Source organism: Chaetura pelagica, unplaced genomic scaffold, assembly GCF_000747805.2.
Source record: "Chaetura pelagica isolate M959 unplaced genomic scaffold, ChaPel_1.0 scaffold138, whole genome shotgun sequence".
In the NCBI taxonomy this organism is placed as follows: Eukaryota; Metazoa; Chordata; class Aves; order Apodiformes; family Apodidae; genus Chaetura; species Chaetura pelagica.
Genome location: NW_009954215.1, coordinates 1,747,598 through 1,766,481, shown reverse-complemented (window position 1 = coordinate 1,766,481; position 18,884 = coordinate 1,747,598). Strand labels below are relative to the sequence as shown.

Sequence of the window (18,884 nt, the reverse complement as noted above, 5' to 3'; positions counted from 1 at the left end):
GGTGATGCTTCCCCAGCGCTTCGGCGGTGTCGTGGCTCCGCCGGGGCTCTTGGTCCGCCTCCGCCGAGGAGGGCTGTGTCACCCGGGCCTGAGTCAACTTGTTCTCAGGAAGCCTTGAGACACCAGTGAAGCCCACAGGCGTGTCCCACTCCCCAGTCACAGTACTTGGCGTTCGTCGCCCTGTGCCACCGCTGTGCTGCATCTATTGAAACTCTGAATAAGTACCAGGACATTGATTTAGGACCGTTTTTGGTTGTTTTTTTTGTTTGTTTGTTTCATACTGGAGATGTTTGCTGCCTTGTGTGTGCTGTTTTCTGTCCAGTGTACTGTACAAAGCAAACATTGATTCTGTAAAACTGTTAAGTGACTGACAGAACTTATTTTGCCTTGGTCTCTGTGAGTCAGTCAGGATCCTGTAGTCTGGAACCTACCACACTTCTGTGGGCTGCCGTGGCACCTGCTGTTGCTCAAAGACCTGCTCTAGATGTGAGGATGGAGTGGCTGCTTATACATACTTTATCAGCATTGTTGTATGTCTTCTAGGACAGTATACCTTTGAAGTAATTTATACTTTGTATGCTTAAGAGATGTTCCACTTCAAATCATTTACTGTACAGAGCGTGTTCAGTTTTATGTGATCTTTGGAATTTGCTAGAGAACTTTAAAAAGGATGTGCCCTAGCAAAATGAACAGTAAGGAAATTGAGAAAGTGTCCTTCTGATGTGGTTAATGAATTGGTAGCAAAAATATTTGATATATTACAAATCACATGAATACAGTGTTAAAGAGTATTTGGTAACCTTTAAAAAGCTGAAGTTCTTTACTAGTTACAAAACTGATTACAGTGGCCACAGCTTGTTCTGAGAAGTTTTAATTTCTTAAGTAAAACTTAATTGAGTATACTAGTATAGAATATGGTCTTTGTCAATGGGACTCATGCAGAATAATGGTACAATCTCCACTTTATCTAGTCTTGAGCATGATATATAAGTTTTATCCCTAAATAAATTTGAAATTCATCCAAGCTGGGATATGATTATCCTCAGAGAATGTGTGTCCACTTACATTGTGCTTATTTAAGCATTCTCATAATACATCTGAGATTCTCTTTTATTTGAATCATGGATTTTCTCCTTATATATTTATATGTGTAGCTTATTGAGATGGCAGTGATAAGTACTTTTAAACTGATACTAAACATTTTCCAAACTTGTATTTTTCATAACGAAGAAAGCATTTTGGTAGAATCACCTAATTAGCTGTAGTAGATGGTGACATTGGATGACTACAGTAAATAGGTTCTTGCACATAGAAAAAGATTATTTTTTTTAGCAGATGAGAAACTTCTCAAGAACTGAAAACTTAGCATGATAGGATTGTGAGGAAAATTGTTGTAGAATCTGACACACAGGTGTGCACACCAGCAACCTCGTAGTTCAGTTTTGCCAATTATCTTCCTTTTATCAAATGTTTCAGGGGCTTTTTTTGATGTGTGAATATTGTGTGTCATAAGTGGTGTATATATAGAATGAATTCTATTTGAAATCCAGAATTCTTTTTTGAGGAGAATGCAAATTTTAATTTCTTCTGGAAACCTGTGCTAAATTTCAGTTTTTAACATTTAAAGTTTCAAGTAAGGTGATTTTGTTGATGGTAAAATAGGGGACATTTTTTCTTTGTAACTTGTTTCTGTCGCAGTGTTTTCACTAAATATGAAATACTGTTTTGGTTTCTTGCTCAACCTGTGACTTTTGTCTTTTGTTACTGTGTTAATGGTGACAACATCCTGGTAACTGTACCCAAAACTCGTAACAGCAGGCTTGTGTGCAGATTCTGCTGCATGGCAGGGAAGTGATAGAGATAGAAGAGCAAATACCTGTAAACTTGTTTTTATTCAAGCCTGTCCGGAAATGGCTGCTTTTTAATTTGTTATCTAAAACTTAGCCTGGACAATAAATACAGTATTCTTTTGGCTGAAGAATACTGGTATTGTTTGAGATTAATTTACTGTTGAGAACAGTTCTCTGGTTTTGGATAGTAAAGCTTTCTTCAAGGCAAATATAATGATATAGTGGGAAAACGATGTATATATCTCATGAAATACTGAATGAGCTACACCTATAAGTTCCTCTGCACACACAGTAGTTTATGCAGACTGTTTTAAAATTGTCCCTTTCTTACATTAGAAATACAGGCTACAGAAATGCAAAATCAAGATTGTAAAACAGTGGTACATGAAGCAACATTCTCCTCTTTGAATTTGTAATAAACATTCAGTCTTATCACAACTAGACAATGGCCCCTTATTCCTCCTCAGCTGCCTGTGACCCCAAGGTGAGACATACTGCCTATAAAACCAAAAGCAGTTTACAGTTCAAAGTACTTAAAAACCAGTTAGTTACAAAATAGGGAAGTAACCACAAATCACACCTGTTGCAAGTTAACCTTGGTATATTGGATTAAGACATTTTGAAGGCAACAAGTGATAAAGATCAAAGCAAAATATTGAATATCAGAATCTTTCAAGAGCTTAAGGAGACAGAAGGTGTCAGGTTGTTGAATGGGCACCTTGAAGGAAGAAGCTATGGCTGGTGCTTTCTCAGAGCTTGAAAGGACATTGCATGTCATGTAACTCACCTGGTCAGAGGATTTATCTAACTCTGACCAGAGCCAGATCTCACAATACCAGGGGAAGTAATGGGTGCAGAAACTAAGGCTAATAAACTATCTAATGTAGCTGTTTTTACCCCCTCAAAAAGTGTGTTGTCCTGTGCTTCAGGAGGCGTTCAAGAATGCCAATTTCTTTCTAAAAATAGTTCAAGAACATGAAAAAAGTACTCTGTTTATTACTGATTAGATTTTATACAGGCGTGAGCCCATTTACAGACTAAACTAAAGCAAGGTACTACTTGTGTCTGAAGTGTATTCAGAAAACTTTATTAACCGCATGGTTTGTTGTTGCAACTTTGCCACACCTGTTTTTCTTTCTGCTTAAAATGAGATAGTCTTCTGCTTCTCACCTACATGCCCTTACTAATGTGAGCAGAGAAGGAAGCATAGATAAAATTCAGTATGTAGCTGTGAAAGGGGTTTTTTACTTCCCATAATTCAAGGAAGAAAATAAGTTACTACATGTCCACTTAGCAATTGGAAAGGAAAAAAAACCACAACAGTACAGAAGGGATTAATGTTCCGATTAAGCCCACATCAGAATTCAAAGACTTGCTCAATTTCATTTTCTGGAGCTCAGCGTAACTTCTTATGACTTTTAAAACTGTATTTTATATATTTATTTTGCCATGTTATTGGCAGAGGGTTGCATCCTTGTGAGACAGGATGAGTCACAAGGAAGCACAGGCAGGTTTTAACATCTGGTGCAATTCCAGCACGTGAATTTGGTGTTAATAACAAACAAAAGCAGCTTGAAGCCCTTTTTGTAATGCCTCTTGTGTCTTCAACTAAACAGATCTATTTGAATATTTGCATGTGATGCTGAGGGAGGTTCAAGAAAATAACTACCTTCCAGCTACTGATCATGTTTTATGGCAACCAGAATTAAAGTATGCATATTAGTGGCAATCAGTAAATTATGTCAAGTCAGTTACTCCCTTAAAGTCTCCCAGGCGCAAAACTTATTTCTCAAGTAACAATTCTTTTCAGAATTTGATGAGGTGCAACTCAGGAAACCACTGAAAACATAAGGAAGTATTGCCAATTATCGTATTTAGATTTTTCTTTTACCTATATATACATATTGTATTCTGAGTATCCAATGCTTGCTCTGTGTGTTGTGGTGTTGTTTTTTTTTAATCTCTGTGATGAGCTCTTGAACTTTTAATATCTGAACTGCTTTTCATGCAGTGCTTAATTAAATTGTGGACCTTACAGCCATTGTATGTTATGGAAGCCAGAAGTGTAAAAATCCATTTATTGCTAAATGCCAAGAGTCCTTGTGGGAAAATATTTTTGTTATCCCCTAAACATTTGTACTGGTTGCTTCTAAAGCAAGGGAATACAGACAGCTGTAAAGCATGGTTTGATCCAGTGTGACCATGCCTAGCTTCTGGTTCATTCAGCCACCTACCACTTGCAATAATATGAGTTAAATCTCTAAATATTTTGTTAAAAATAGTCTTTGAACATATGGCAACTTTCAACTTGATATTTTCTTGATCAGTCCTCCGGATAAAGGAAGTGTAAAATCCTCATGTAAATTAATCCCACTACCTTCTGTGATTAAATTTGCTTCTGTGTCCCCATCTGCATGAGCAAACCTATTTGCTTGTGTTGCATGGGTGCAACAGTTGCACGTTTCCATCAGCAGTGATGGAAAGTGTGTGCAGGCCTTTAGGAATACTGTTTCTCAAATACTGTAACAGACAAGCTATTATATTCCTGCAGCATGGATAGTGTGATAAACTTATCCAAAGCAAGTGTAATATTTTTTTAAATTTAATTTTTCAACAGCCACTATCCCTGCCCCTGTATCCCCCAACCTTAGCAGCAGTCTACAGGGTTAACTACTAGAAGCTTTGGTATGTGGGCCAATCTTTTGCAAAAGCGTTGATGTTGAATTTATGGAATCTATGCACACATTTGGGAAGCAGAGGGAGAAGACACTCTTAAACAGGGTCACCTGAATATCTTAAAGTTTATTGCTGTCTAATGTCATGGGTCTTATCAGTGGTGTTCCCTTCTGCCTTCATAACAAGGTGCATTTATTTTTCAAATACAGTTTAATATCCACCGTTTGAACACCTGGGTGCTTCTCAAATCCTTCTTGCCTTTTGATGCTTTTTCTTTTACTATCCATCAGACTCCAAAAGGGTATAGAAATTAAAGAAGATTTGGGAAAAAAATCTGTTTTTCTTTGTCAGGGAAAAATTTAGATCTAAAAATTCACATCACAATTGAGTTTTCTTTCGGGCTAATTTAGGTTAGTAATATGTGTATTTCAAGTTCAGGATATACAAAATACTGTTATTTTTAAATTAATATACAGACACTAATTAAAACAATCTGTCTAATGCATGCTTTTCTGTTGAGGATGTTGTGGGACAGTAGTAAAATAAATGAGTTTGGTTTTTTTGGTAAAAGTTATTTTTTTCCCTGAAAGATGGTCGACCCTACTCTAGCAGAAATGGGAAAGAATTTGAATGAAGCAATGAAGATGCTAGAAGACAATCAAAGGTATGTGCAAAGGACAACTACAAAAACAACAGTTTGTGCTAAGAGGAGAATTATTAATGTCACTGTTGTTAAGCAGGAAAGAACTCATGTTCCTAGTAGTTTAAGGTCATATTGTCATTCTGAAGTTTACAGTATACCAATCACCATTATTTCTCAAATGGTGAGATTTTAAAAACAAGTGTATGTGTCTTTATGCATGTTCTGCCATATTTGGAGCAAGTCCAGCAAGTCTTTTTTCAAAGATGTTTGATTTTTTTTTTTCCCTGTTGCTGTGCAAGCAACTTTTTATTCCTGTATATGTGATACTCTTCTGTAAGTTTGGCATTTTCTGTTAAAGAACTAAAACCCCAGAACTTAGGAACTCTTTAATTCAGTCTGAGCTAAGCATTTGTATTAGTCTCATCTGATTTATTTATTAAACTGTTGTCAGTGAAATAGATTGCAAACATGCCGGTATGGATTCCTGCAAGTCAAAGTGAAGTACACATTTGATGCTCCAAAACTCTGACTAAATACTAAAAAATTGATTATTTTTGTGTCTTTAATTTAGAAAAGTGGAGGAGGAAAATGAAAAGAAGTATGCACGGAAGGATATTCCTGGTCCACTCCAAGGCAGGTAGGCACCAACAATTTTTACATTATGCTCTTGTATTGCAAAATCTCGTGCAGTCTTTTGTATGTATAAACTTAATCTGTTGTTGAATGGAGACACTGAATTAGCTTTTGTAAGATTAAAAAGCAAATTAAACTATCAGAGTGCAAGTTTTTATACTACTGTAAATTTTAATTGGAATTATACAAGTTGAAATGTTGTGGGTCTTCTGGAGTGCATGATGTCAGCAATCTAATGTAGCTTTTGTTTGCCAGAAACTGGTATTTGTAGGTAATTGTTTAAGAGATGTGCTGAGTTTGTGAGCTGAAGCTGCATCCTGGGAAGAGAAATTTGGATCCTTAGTTATTGCTGTGTAGCAAATGTTGTCAAGTTAAATATTTCAGTTCAATTTTTCACATTTCAGCCGATTTGTTTTCCTGTGAGTCTTGAGTTCATAATTACTGGAGTGTCCTACTATAATTAAGTAGGGTTTTGAGTTAATAGATTCAGAAACCTTGTATTCATTGTCTGTTTTTCTGAGAGCAAGGAGCCCTTTTTGTTGCTATGCTCAGCATTCTGTAACAATGCCATGTTGTCTTCATGTCTTACCATGCAGTGTCCCAAATTTGTTAGATGCTGGTACTTAACTCTTGTTTGCTGGTTTTTTTTTTAATGTGGTTTTTGTTTTCTGCTCCCTGGTATGACAGTGGCCAGGATATGGTGAGCATACTTCAGTTAGTTCAGAACCTCATGCATGGAGAGGAGGAAGAGGAAACTTCACAGGCCTACCGGTAAATCCAGTGTGATTTATTGTATGTAGAAAATACCTGATTTTGTTTTAAATTCTGATTATTACAGAACTTACACATTTAAGTGTTTTAAAGTGGAAAGATGTTGTGCAATCATGCAACTTTTTAAAGGCAACTTATATAGTGAATCAGAATAATGCATTAGGCTTGCCTTTCTTAAGAGTATAAAACTATTAATGTAAATATATTAATAATTCTTCTGAGCTTTCTTTGCATGAGGAGAGAAAGGTATGTGTATAATGCAGTTTACGGTCCCCATGCAGATAAGGTGCTTAGTTCCCCCTCCTGGCATCTGGTTGGCTAAAAAAGAAGCTGTGGTTTTATTGTAACCAACTAGGCTAAGTGAAGTGCAAGTGCTTTTGTCTACACTGGCATTTTAGTATGTTAATACACAATGGCGGGAAGGTGACTGTGCTGTACTGTACTTCTCTCTGCTAAATATTTAAAATTGCATGTCAACAAATTCTGCCACTCTGCAGTAAAAACATGCAAACCCAAAATTACTGTAATGTTCATGACTTGTATTGAGTTGGCAGCTACTCTGTCCTGGCTTGCAGACTTCAAAATGTTGGTGAACAGGGTCACATGGCTCTACTGGGACATAGTTTGGCTGCTTATATATCAGTACTGGACAGGGAACGACTGAGAAAACTTACAACAAGGATCCTTTCTGATACTACTCTCTGGCTCTGCAGGCTTTTCAGGTGAGTCACTGAATAACTTATATATTGACTAGGTAGTGATAATTATTTTAAAATATGTGTGACTGGTCTGAGGCTGTCAACAAAAGAAACCACTGTGCCACGAAGTTACAAATATTCTTTGAAAGGTCTGAAACACATCACATCATTTATATATTAAAAAAAGAGATTTCTTGTTGAATGGCAGGAACTTCAGTAACATGGTTGCCTTAAAAATCCTTTTATAAAGGCTATATGGTGGAGCTAAGGCCCAAAGTACAGTTGCAGACATACATTTGGTGAAACATTCAACTAAATTCTTGTTTCTTGAGGCATATGCTATGTTGCTGAGGCTTGAGGTTCTTTGTATTTTTAAAAGACGTTTTCAGTTAACTTCTCCTTTCCTCTTCCTGGATCTAGTTTATTTTTCCAGGTATGGTAAGTGACACTACTGAAACATACAGTACAGTGAAATTTTCTATAAATGCCCATTTCATCATGTACCATAGATACCTCAAACTGTTCATGAGAGAAGAGTAATGGAAATCAATTGCAGGGAGCTGTTGGGGTGGGGTTTCACTGATTAAAAATTCCTGTCTTTCTTCCTAAAGCAAAAAAACCCAGCCACTTTCTCCTCATAACACTATCTTTCAGAAAGTCTTGCCAGTGCTACTGAAAAGAAGATTTATTTTATTTTTTTAGTGCTGTCAAAGATGAAGTGATAAAAATAAAACTTGCCGGTCAGTTTAGTCACTAAACTGGCTATTGGTTTTGTTGGTCACATTTACTTGACTTTTCTTGCAGGTATGAAAATGGATCAGCATATTATCATGAAGATGATCGTGAAGGTCTCCTAAAAATCTGTCGACTTGTTATTCACACACGTTATGAAGATTATACAGTGGAAGGATTTAATGTCCTCTGTTCTAAGCAGCCTGTCATATACATTAGTTCGGCAGCTAGAACAGGCTTGGGCCGAGCTCTCTGCAATCAGGTAAAGTGAATCAGTTGGGGTTTTAGCTCTAAGTAGAACCTACCTAGCTTCATATTGCCTACTTGAAATTTGGATCTTAGAAATATATTTAGATTTTTCCTGTGAGAGACTGGTACTTGCACTCTAGTCTGGTACGCTGCTGGAAGCAGTCTTGGAAATTGGTTGGGGCCAGTGAATGTTTTCCTTTAGGTCCATGTGTCTGCCTGGAACTTCCACAATTACCAGTGAAGCTTCCTCCAGATTTCTCCTAATCCTGCTATGCTGAGTGAATGCATGTATCCCCAAGCAGGCTGAGCAGGCTCTCTGTGCAGCTCTCCTGTTCCTTCTACACATTAGCTTGATCACTGTTTATGAGCAGACTGCCTTCATCCTCATCTCTTCTTTTCCTTTTTATGGACATAGCAGATTTTTGTAGTTTATAAAAATTATGTCTCTAAAAATTAGAATGATGTGTCTTCCTAATGAGACAGTGTAAAAAGGGGCATTTTGAAGAATGAGGACTGAGCTTTGGCTTCAAAAAAGTTTATTTTAGGAAAAGCATAACTTCGTTAAATTTGAAAATGTATTCTTCCTCATGGTAGAAACAATATAAATGTGACTAAACGGCAACAAAACGGGTTGAAAGAAGGGAGTCTGAGGTGAAACCATACTGATGCTAGCCAAAGTATGGTAGTAATACAAAAATGTTATACTGTGTGTTGGTAATCCTCTATTAATTGTAACTTCCAATATAATTACAAAACAGGGGCAAAGGAAGACAAGTCTGTACTGGGGGTAACCTCAATAGCTGAAAGGGATCACATGTTTAAATTAAAACCATTTGTCTGGAAAAGATACTTCCAGGTTGCATTTATAGTCTGTGTTTTGCAGCAACAGTATAGTGGGAGGAACAGAAAGGCCCTGAGAAGGCAGGCATAGGTACTACTAGCTGATTAAAAATGTAGACTACAGAGAAATGGAAATGGTATCATAGATGGAACTTGTCTTGGCCAAAATTACTTGGGAAGTAGGTGGTAAAAGTTCATTGGAATGGGTTGGTGTCCTTGGTAAGCTCAGTGTTGCATGTCATCACAGACCTACAGTTTTTGATACGAGAAATAGTGCTAAGAACCAGTATTTTGGGAGCCTTTTTTGTCTGAGTATGGAAGTACATACTGCTCATAACAGTGGTGCCTTTTGTTTATAAGGTAACCTAACCTCTCCATATTAGGTGGTCACTGAACTTAAAAGAGACAGCATTTTATCTTAGATTTTTATAAGTACTGTATATTGAAGAGCAGACAATTGAAACTGAGTAGTCAGATGTTTAATTCAATTTTTGTTAAACAAAAGGTTAAAACAGAATTATTCTGTAGTTCTTTTAATTTGCTGAACCTTCTGTTCAGTGATGAGTATGATCAACTAGATTTCACTTGTCTAGTGATCTTTCAAGTTAAAGATCAACATGTAAGAGACCTTGATTTCCCAGCTCCCCCTCATGTTAATGATGCAGAAGTTATCTGGAATTTGGCACCATGTCAAGGGAAGAATTTCAGACTTACCAGCATGAGTAGTCAGCTGAGCTGTATGATCAAGTAGGCAGATTGCTTACTCCCCAGCAGAGAATTGACTGACCCTCCAATGGCATGTGGCCCATGCACAAAGCCCAGATTTGCTCGGAGTACGTATGAGTTGCAGGGGTGGCCAAGAAAAAGGATTGAGTTTAGGCTGCTGTACAGAGCACAGGTGTCTCATTAGAAACACTGAAGGTGGCTGACCTGCTAACCAAAAGCTGACTGTTGTGTTTTCCAGTTTCTCCTGGGCATTCTTTGCTATTAATTTGATTGTAAGTTTTAGCAGAAAATTAACTTTATAATGTAATACCTAGCTGTGTATTGTCATGCTACTATTTCTTGTGCCACTGTATATAATTCTGTGAACTTGAAAGAAGGATGTCTCCGTTGAAATTCCATTTTCCTTGCAGCTTGGGTTACCCCTCTCTTGCATGTGTCGGGTGCCTTGTAACACTATGTTTGGATCTCAACATCAAATGGTAAGTTTGTCTTTCTTAAGAGCTCTTTTTTACATTTTTTAAATTTTTTTTTTAAACCCGCATTCAATGAATATTAAGTATGTTTCTAGGAAAAGCTTGTTACGTGCTTCCTTTTTCAGCTTTCAGGTCTTTTATGTTACAGAGGTACAAATTGGAGATTGAAATAGTCTTAACAAGGAAGCAGCTTGTATCTTGGTCTTGTCATTTGCAAGATATTTTAATGGCATATACTAAGGTGATTTTTTTTTTGTCCAACATTCCTTGAATACATGTAGTTGGAGGTTTGTTTACAAGCTACATGATGGTTTATTTTTCACAAATGCTTTATCTGACCTTTGTGCTATTTTACTTTAGAGAAGAGGAAACTGCAAGCCACAAAGACATTAGGAATGTCTTCTAGAACTTCAGAATCCTGTCCATTTCAACTTTTAATTTGTTTTTCCAGCTCAGCATAAACAATTCTGTATTGTTTGGGAAACATTTTATGTATCTTTTTCTTATTGTTAACAGGATGTTGCTTTGTTGGACAGAGTGATTAAAGATGATGTTGAGTCTGGAAAACTGCCTTTGTTGCTTGTGGCCAATGCTGGTAGGTGCTATGAACAAACAATAACAACAAATGCATGCTATTTCATTAATATATATATATATAATCCAAAGTAAAAATACACTTTCTCAACAGCTTAGTACTTGCATGTCAAGAAGTATAAAGAAATACCTTAATGATCACACAACAATTACTTCTCTATAGGGGGTTTTATTTAACTGTTTTAAAGCTGGATTTTCCTGCTACAGTTCTGCTTATGACACATGATATATTCATATGACTAGAACTTACTTTAGTGAATGCAAATTTCTTGGTGAAAGTCAGTTTCACATTTACACTTTGGACATCTATTTTTCAAAGTATCTTTAACATATATTGCCAATCAAAACAGTATCTGTAATTTTTTTCAGGAATTCCATTTGTTCATTAGATACAAATATTTTGTAGTGGGCTCTTTTTAAACATCCTCTTTCCTGCTCTTGTGTGACTTTTCTGACAATAATACAAGAGGTCCTTTCACGTAGTGTCCCAGTTTGCATCCTTATTCCTTGTAATTACCTTTTTTTCTTTTCAACAAAGGGACACCAGGTGCTGGGCACACAGATAAACTTGGCCGACTGAAGGAACTCTGTGAGCAGTACAATATGTGGCTTCATGTAGAAGGGTATGAAACTTGAAATTTATTTCTGTATAACTATATTAATGTAGAGTCTGACTACTGGACAGCACATAATTGTACAGCTAACCAGCTAGCAGAGGTCCATAGGACCATCTTCTTTTCTTTTTTTTTTGTCATATGAAGCATTTTATATGGTTATAATTTTGTCACTTTATGAGATACAGATTTACATATACAGGAATAATTAATTGGAGCGGTTATTTCAGCATAGGTTAGTGGTTACTTTTACTCAGATGGTAATCTTATCTGCCCATGCTTTGAATAACCTGGAATATGAATAAAAAGACCTCACACGACAAGTCAGAGGAGACAATATACAGTGATTATTAAGAATGAGAAAAGAGAATGAAATGAGTGGAGAAGAGATGACACTTGAATGAAGGTTGTCAAGAAGGCTGCTGCAAGTGCAGTGTGCAGCAAAACTGGGAGGAGGACTAAACCAAGAGGAAAAAAAAATCAATAATTTAGAAAAAACTCCAGTAATCTAAGATTTTTTATTTATTTTTTTTTGCCCTGGAGTAGAGTCTATTTCTTCTGATTGTTCACTGTATAGTGTTATGTCTGTATGCTATTTATGTTTTTATGCCAAATGATACTGAATTGTGGGCAGAACTTCAGGAGGTGATTTTCCCCAAAGGTTGGACTGAAACATTTTTAGATTGAAATGCATTTTTACTTTTGGGTTTTCAGTCTTGGAATACCAAGTAGCAACATCTGTTGCTTCTTAATGAAAAATATATGAACAAAAATTACACCCATTTGCACATCAACATGAAATATTTAAACTGAAGATTAAAATGCTATCTCTTAATATATATTTTAAATGTGCTAAAATCACTTTATTTTTCTAGTGTGAATTTGGCAACTTTGGCTTTGGGATACGTCTCCTCTTCTGTACTGGTACGTTTTACTACATCTAAAAACTTAATAGCATGCTCTAGATTTTAAGGTCATGTTCTAATAAAAAAAATATATATCTTATATTCTGCTTATTATCATAAACTTCAGGCTGCTACAAAATGTGACAGCATGACTCTTACTCTGGGTTCCTGGCTGGGTCTCCCAGCTGTGCCTGCAGTGACACTTTACAGACATGACGATCCATCTTTGGTATGTTTAACTTCTCAGTCATTATTCTCAAGATCTAGAGACTTTAATTTTGATCTTGTTGTTGGTAAGCATCTAAATTATAATTTGCAAAAGCTCCCCTATTTTAGCTGTGACATGTTCCAGAAGTAGGCAAGAATGTTATAATTGGAAAGGTTAATGGTTTGTTTGTTGTTTGTTTTCCTCTTCAGTCCTTGGCAGCTGGGCTGACATCAAGTCAGCCCGTAGAGAAGCTCCGTGCCCTGCCCCTGTGGCTCTCCTTGCAGTACCTGGGCCACGATGGGATTGTGGAGAGGATAAAACATGCCTCACAACTAGTAAGAACAGCTTGTTGGCACATGGGTTATGGGTATTTGGCTGGTTTGAGTATGGGCTGGAGACTGTTCTTAAGCATCTTCGCCCTCTAATGAAACAGTTTCAGGTTAGATAGCAATGACAGTACAAGTGATATCCATGTGGCTACCACAGAACACTGTTATACTTAAGAATTTGTTGGTAATAGCTGTTAACACATCGTTTTGATTATTGTGACAATCAACTACTAATACTGCTGTTGTTGACAGTTTAGCATGTTGGTTCATGTTGTGTAATGAACAAATTAGGAAAGCGGAGTAAAGTGTTAGAGGGAGGGATATGCTCTTCCTATTAGATTGTATATTTTATTTGTTTTTGTAAATAAATCCAATTGACATGAAAGACCTAAAAGAGTGGCAGTATTATTAGTCACTAAGATTTTGTGGCATCTAAAATTGATCTTAGCTTTTATCATAGTCTATTAATAGTCATAAATCACAACGCAAGAGTGTATTTTCTAATGAAAATAATTTAGAAAGCCATCATAACCAGTTGCTATGGTAGCTTTGAGAAAATTAACTCTTCTGCTACATGCTGTGCTTTAGTTAGTCAACAAAGTTGGAATATCTGTGGAACTTGGTCAACAAATACACCATGACTCCACTGTAATGAAAATCACATTTTAAATTTACAAGTAAGAACTGGATGAATGTCTGGGTCTTAGGGATTTGTTCAGAAATAGAAATTATGGCAGTGACTAATGGTTTTTCAGACTAATTCTCAACTTCTGAAACTGTGTTTGTCTCCTTTTTTTCCCCCTTCTGCTGTGGCCTTTTAGAGTCAAAGGTTGCTGGAAAACTTGAAAAACCTGGATTTCATTAAAACTTCGGTACAGTGTCCATTTCATATTTTGGTTGTATAGCTTAGTCTTTGCATGTTAAATGATAAATAATATTTTAAAAATAAAATTTAAAAATATAACTTCAGTCATAGCCATTGTTTTGAAGATGCTTGGTATCTTTCTACGTTCTGGTGTTCAGTGGAATTGTGTAGCTTGATTGTGTGTGACCTCTAGATTGTATTTGTCCCATTGCTGTATACTCGTGCTCAGTGGAGCTGACAGAATAGCATCCAGAAATTGTTTCCAGAGTTTGATTTAATTCCATTTAGAACATGGATTTGTTCAGCAATACATTTATAAACTAGTTTCCATAAGCCTCTCTAATGCATTCTGGCTGCATCTTACCCTGCAATTGAGGTGACACTGTGAGGTTTTAAATGGTTTTAAAATTACATCTAATCTATGCATTCCAAATTCTGTTTCTGTGAGACCTTCTACTGAATAGGGTTTAGTGGTTTTACTCCACACACACATACCCCCGTTTTAATTGACAATATATTGAAAGCTAAGTTTTCTGGAGAAATGGATCATTCTGAGTGACAATAACCATTTTTATAAAAACTGCTTCTCTAAGAGCATTAGTGGCCTTGGGAATTCAAGTTACTGTAGCACTTCTCCCTTCTACTGAAATAAATCTTGCATTTTTCAGATGGCAACAAGTAACCTTAGATTGCCTTCAGAAGTTGCCTGATCTATTTCTCCTAACCCCAAAGCAGAATCAGTTCTAATCTTGTTATTCCTGCTAGAACTTTCTTGATACACTCTAATAATTCTGGAGCCATTTCCAGGATTTATTTTTTTTTATGTTAATGTCTGGAAATACTTAAAGCTAAATAAACTATTTAGTGCAGTCTACCAGCTAATGAACAAGCTTAGGTTCCTTGCTTTATAGTACCGAAATTTTAATTATGGATACCTTAAATCAATACATTTCTGCTTTAACTGAATAATGATTTATTTTCCTGTGTTTACAGAAGAGTTAACTTCTAATACTGAAAGAGTATGAACATTGTTACTGCTGTGAAAATTATTTGCTTTGCTCATCCGTCTAAGGCATTATATACAGTGTTAAATCTTTAAAAACTATTTGAAAATAAATCAGTTGTTTGTTTGTTTTTTAAGGTTGAAGATGAACTGAATTCACCAGTGGTGGTTTTCAAGTTCTTCCGGGAATATTCAAATAGAGGTATGTGGTTTGTTTATAAACAAAACCCATCTCTACAGTTTTTTAAACTACTGGTTTGTAAAATGAATGTGATGAGATAAATGTTATGTAGTGCGCTTCTCCATTGTACCATGCTTTTAAAACGGTTGTGAAGGCTGGTCATAATCTAGTGGTAGAATCTATACATGTGATAGCTTCTTTTTTTATAGACTGCAGGGCTATACATTTTCATAACAAGTCATTTTCTGATTGCTTGAGTGAGGAGAGATTTGCATTTGATTTTGAGAGCAGATGCTGGAAGTCTCCATGAGTTTGTGCTTGAGTGTAACCGATGAGGGAGGATCTTGGTTTTCTGGGGCTTTGTTCCTTTTAAACTTCCAGTAGCTGCTTGCAGGAACCCTGTTTCTCTGTTTCACTGGTGACACTGCTGTCGCAATAGCTTCAGAAGTAGCAGAATTCAGGAGGAACAAACAGCTCTGTGAATGCTGCTGTGGGTGTACAGTAGCCACACCACATGTGGCTCTGAGCAGAGCACCCGTAGTTGGACCTGCTTTGTCCTCTCAGTGTTGTGCTGTTTGTGTGTGCACACTCCAAGAGTGGAGAAATGCCCAGCTGGGACGAGGCAAAAGGCTGCTAGAAAACAGTTATGAGTGTTTAATTGTCTGTGGATTTTTCTGTTGGGCATGGGTGAGGGCTGGTTTTCATTTTAATCTAATTGGTTGCACTTAAAAAGTAAACATATCCACCCTGGTCCAGTGACTTGATGGATTGCTTTGTACGTTGATGGATTTATTTGAAAAGCTGCACTAGGGAGAAGCCATCCACCTGAATGATAAGGACATAAAGTGTTTGGCTGTTTCTGCATGTTTCATGTATATAATTGACCTTCAAATCCTTACTATAATTTTTGTGTGATTTAAAACAGAAAATTATAATTAAAACTCAATTTAGAAAAAAACTAGCTGAATGCATCAAATAAAATATTTCAGCCTGCTATGATGGGATTTTGTTTTGTGAATATATTTGGTTTATTTACAATTGGGGCATTTGAACCTCAAATTGAGAGAAGTATTTTGTTAGTTGTTTTTAAAACTAGTACATTCAGCTGTTTTATTTCTAGTATTTGTCATGTTCAACATACCTTTAAAAAAGTCTTTGTTAGTCTGTTGGAGGTCCAGTACATCATGTAGATGTGTTGCATTACCTAGAAAATGTAACTGTCTTTTATCTAAATTTTAGGTTGCCTTTTGTTTAAGTAAATAAAAATCCACTTCTGTGATTCTTGTATCTTTGGATTCAGATCAAACCTCACATGCTGCACAGGCCTCAGCTATTCAGCACCCTTTAACAAGCAACGAAAGAGACGTTTATGACACTCTCAATCAGTGGGTAAGAATGGATGCCTTTTCAGGAAGAAAGAAATGACAGGGGGATGCTTCCAGGGGTGCTCCTTAACTATAGGAAGAGTCTAGCCTGAGTCAGCGAGTGCAGGGGGTGTGCTCTGTGCTTTCCTGTAACTGTGCCTTATCCCCTCAGCTGGGAGAGCAGCTGGCTCAGCTAGTTCCTGCCAGCGGAGTTGATGTGGTAGAACTGGAAGATGAAGGCACGTGTGTGCGTTTTAGCCCACTAATGACTTCTGCAGGTAATGTTTCCTTAATTCAGCCACTTGTAAAAACTGGAATTGCTTTAGAATTGTGGAGGCATCTCCTGGTGTTAAAGCAGATATACTCAAGAAACTCTTCAGTATATTCTCCTATGGTGAGGGTTTTGTTTATAAACAAAACAAACCAAAAAAATCTTGGCTTTATCATTCCGTTGTGCCTTGGTAGTGGGTGTGTTAGAGGTACTTCAGCTGTTGTGACATTGCCTCACTACCTCTGCAGAGAAAGACCAGTTATTTATTCATTTGGAGAAGCAAGGGGAGAAGCACTTCGTTTCTGACAGTTATAAAAGAAATCTATCCTTACCTTTCCTTCTCTCGGCCACTTAATACGAGAAGATGCTTGACCTTTCTACACAGATGTTTCAAAACTGACGTGGTGCTTGTGTTTGAAATACAGCTACTGATCTGGAATAATTATTTACTAAGCTTTTAGGTTTTTCTATAATTAATGATGTAGGAGGGGAAAAAAGTTAAAATATGTGTTTTGCAAAGTGTCTTACATTTCATGTTTAAGCCGGCACCATATCCATATGTGGTTTATACTCAGCAGATTCACAGAGCATCTTGGGGCTCAGGGTGATGCACAGTATCCCCTTTTAGCTTGTGTGGGATCAATAGCTTAGGCTATCAGAACACCTGACACTGAGTTGAGAGGATCCTGGTGTACATAGAAAATCAGATTTTAGAATAAAATTACTTGATGATGCCATGATTATATTTTTTAACTGTTTTGTTGTTTTTTTTAACCCAGCATGGAAGCTAATTTATTATCTATTTAGCTATGGGAAGAGGAGATTTTTTTCTGATGATAGCTACTGATGTAATGAAAAAGGGTATTGTCCTTGTTAGTTAAAACATAAGAATATCCTTTTTAATAGCTTGTTTTTATTATATCTGTACCTCTCTCCATTTTGATGTATCAATGGGTGGATAACTGCAGAAAAAAACGCTATTATGGTAGATCAAGACATTTCAATACTATCTCTAAATTATGTATTTATTATTGACTTAGAGTGGCTTCTTTACAGATTACTTATTTTATTCAGACATCTATGTGTGTGTCTGTTCACTTTTATCACACACCAACACATTAGCTCTTTAGTTTTAGGAACTGAAATACAAGATGTTGATCAGTTAGTAGACTGCTTAAAAATGAAGATACCAGTATTGACAAGTACACTGCAAATGAGAGAGGAATTTGAGCAAGAAGTGAGAAGAACCATAGGCCTGTTATACATTGAAGATCTCAGCTGGCCTGGATTAGGTGTTGTAAGGTAAATTTTTCAGTGTTTCTTTATGTATTTGGATAGACTGTGCATTAACAGAAAGGAGTATGTGATCTCTCTAGTGGTGATTAGTATGTATTGTTTGTGATCTGGCTTTGCACAAAGTTGAAGCTTTCGAGTACATTTTGAAAAAATGCCTTTTTAATATTGCTCACTTTGAGATTTTTTTTTAAAAGAAAAGCTGAAGAGCTGTTCCAGCAAAATGAGGACAACAGTTCTAACATTGTAAGCACCATGTGAATCTGTTAGATGGACATGTAATACGCAAGTGCATCCTACTCTATACATTAAATTTTTATCTATAATGATATTCACTAATATACTGAATAAAATCCTTTTAGTATCTGTTCTGATCCTCTAATACTGTCTGCTGGGAAGGATTCTGTATGGCCAAAACACCTGAGGTATAATCAGCATATTCCCTGGAAACCTTGTTGTGTTAAGCTTGCAGCAGCAGCCTTCCCCACCCCAAAACCTCTAATGATTAATGCCAATAAATTTGTTAATCTACGCTGTAACATTTTGAGGGGTTTGGTTCATAAAATACAGAGATCTGTAGAAACATGTTAAATGTCTATGTATGTTTGTATGTACTGTAAAGTAAAATTTCTATCTTCTGGCTTGGTTTGAAGGTACAACTATCACTGTGATGGGAAGGATGATGACAAACAAGAAAAAGAACTAGAAAAAATCAATACAGAACTTCTGAAAAAATTAAATGAACTGGAGTCGGATCTCACTTTTTCTTTGGGTAACTGCACTGTTTAAAAAACTTCTGTGACAGTGAATAGTGGTTTTACTGGCTCTATGATACTGTTCAGTAGGTCATTTGTACCTGGGTCATTATAATGCAGAATTACACTGCTGCATGTAGGGTTGTTGTAGAAAGAACATCTGTAGCTTTGTTTTCTCCTCACCCCTACTTCATGTGGTAAAAGTTCAGCA

General features: G+C 36.5%; 1 protein-coding gene across 1 annotated transcript in view; it reads left to right on the top strand.

Moving 5' to 3' along the window:
* PDXDC1 (pyridoxal-dependent decarboxylase domain containing 1) overlaps positions 1 to 18,884 on the top strand; it is a 26,147-nt gene that overhangs the window by 2,369 nt on the left and 4,894 nt on the right. The window contains exons 2-18 of the mRNA XM_010003215.1: positions 5,117 to 5,190; positions 5,741 to 5,806; positions 6,490 to 6,573; positions 7,149 to 7,295; positions 8,076 to 8,265; positions 10,229 to 10,297; positions 10,808 to 10,886; positions 11,424 to 11,508; positions 12,375 to 12,423; positions 12,532 to 12,633; positions 12,822 to 12,947; positions 13,763 to 13,813; positions 14,948 to 15,011; positions 16,291 to 16,379; positions 16,527 to 16,632; positions 17,756 to 17,927; positions 18,572 to 18,690. Coding sequence (XP_010001517.1) covers positions 5,117 to 5,190; positions 5,741 to 5,806; positions 6,490 to 6,573; positions 7,149 to 7,295; positions 8,076 to 8,265; positions 10,229 to 10,297; positions 10,808 to 10,886; positions 11,424 to 11,508; positions 12,375 to 12,423; positions 12,532 to 12,633; positions 12,822 to 12,947; positions 13,763 to 13,813; positions 14,948 to 15,011; positions 16,291 to 16,379; positions 16,527 to 16,632; positions 17,756 to 17,927; positions 18,572 to 18,690 — 1,672 coding nt within the window. The remainder of the gene's footprint in view (positions 1 to 5,116; positions 5,191 to 5,740; positions 5,807 to 6,489; positions 6,574 to 7,148; positions 7,296 to 8,075; positions 8,266 to 10,228; positions 10,298 to 10,807; positions 10,887 to 11,423; positions 11,509 to 12,374; positions 12,424 to 12,531; positions 12,634 to 12,821; positions 12,948 to 13,762; positions 13,814 to 14,947; positions 15,012 to 16,290; positions 16,380 to 16,526; positions 16,633 to 17,755; positions 17,928 to 18,571; positions 18,691 to 18,884) is intronic.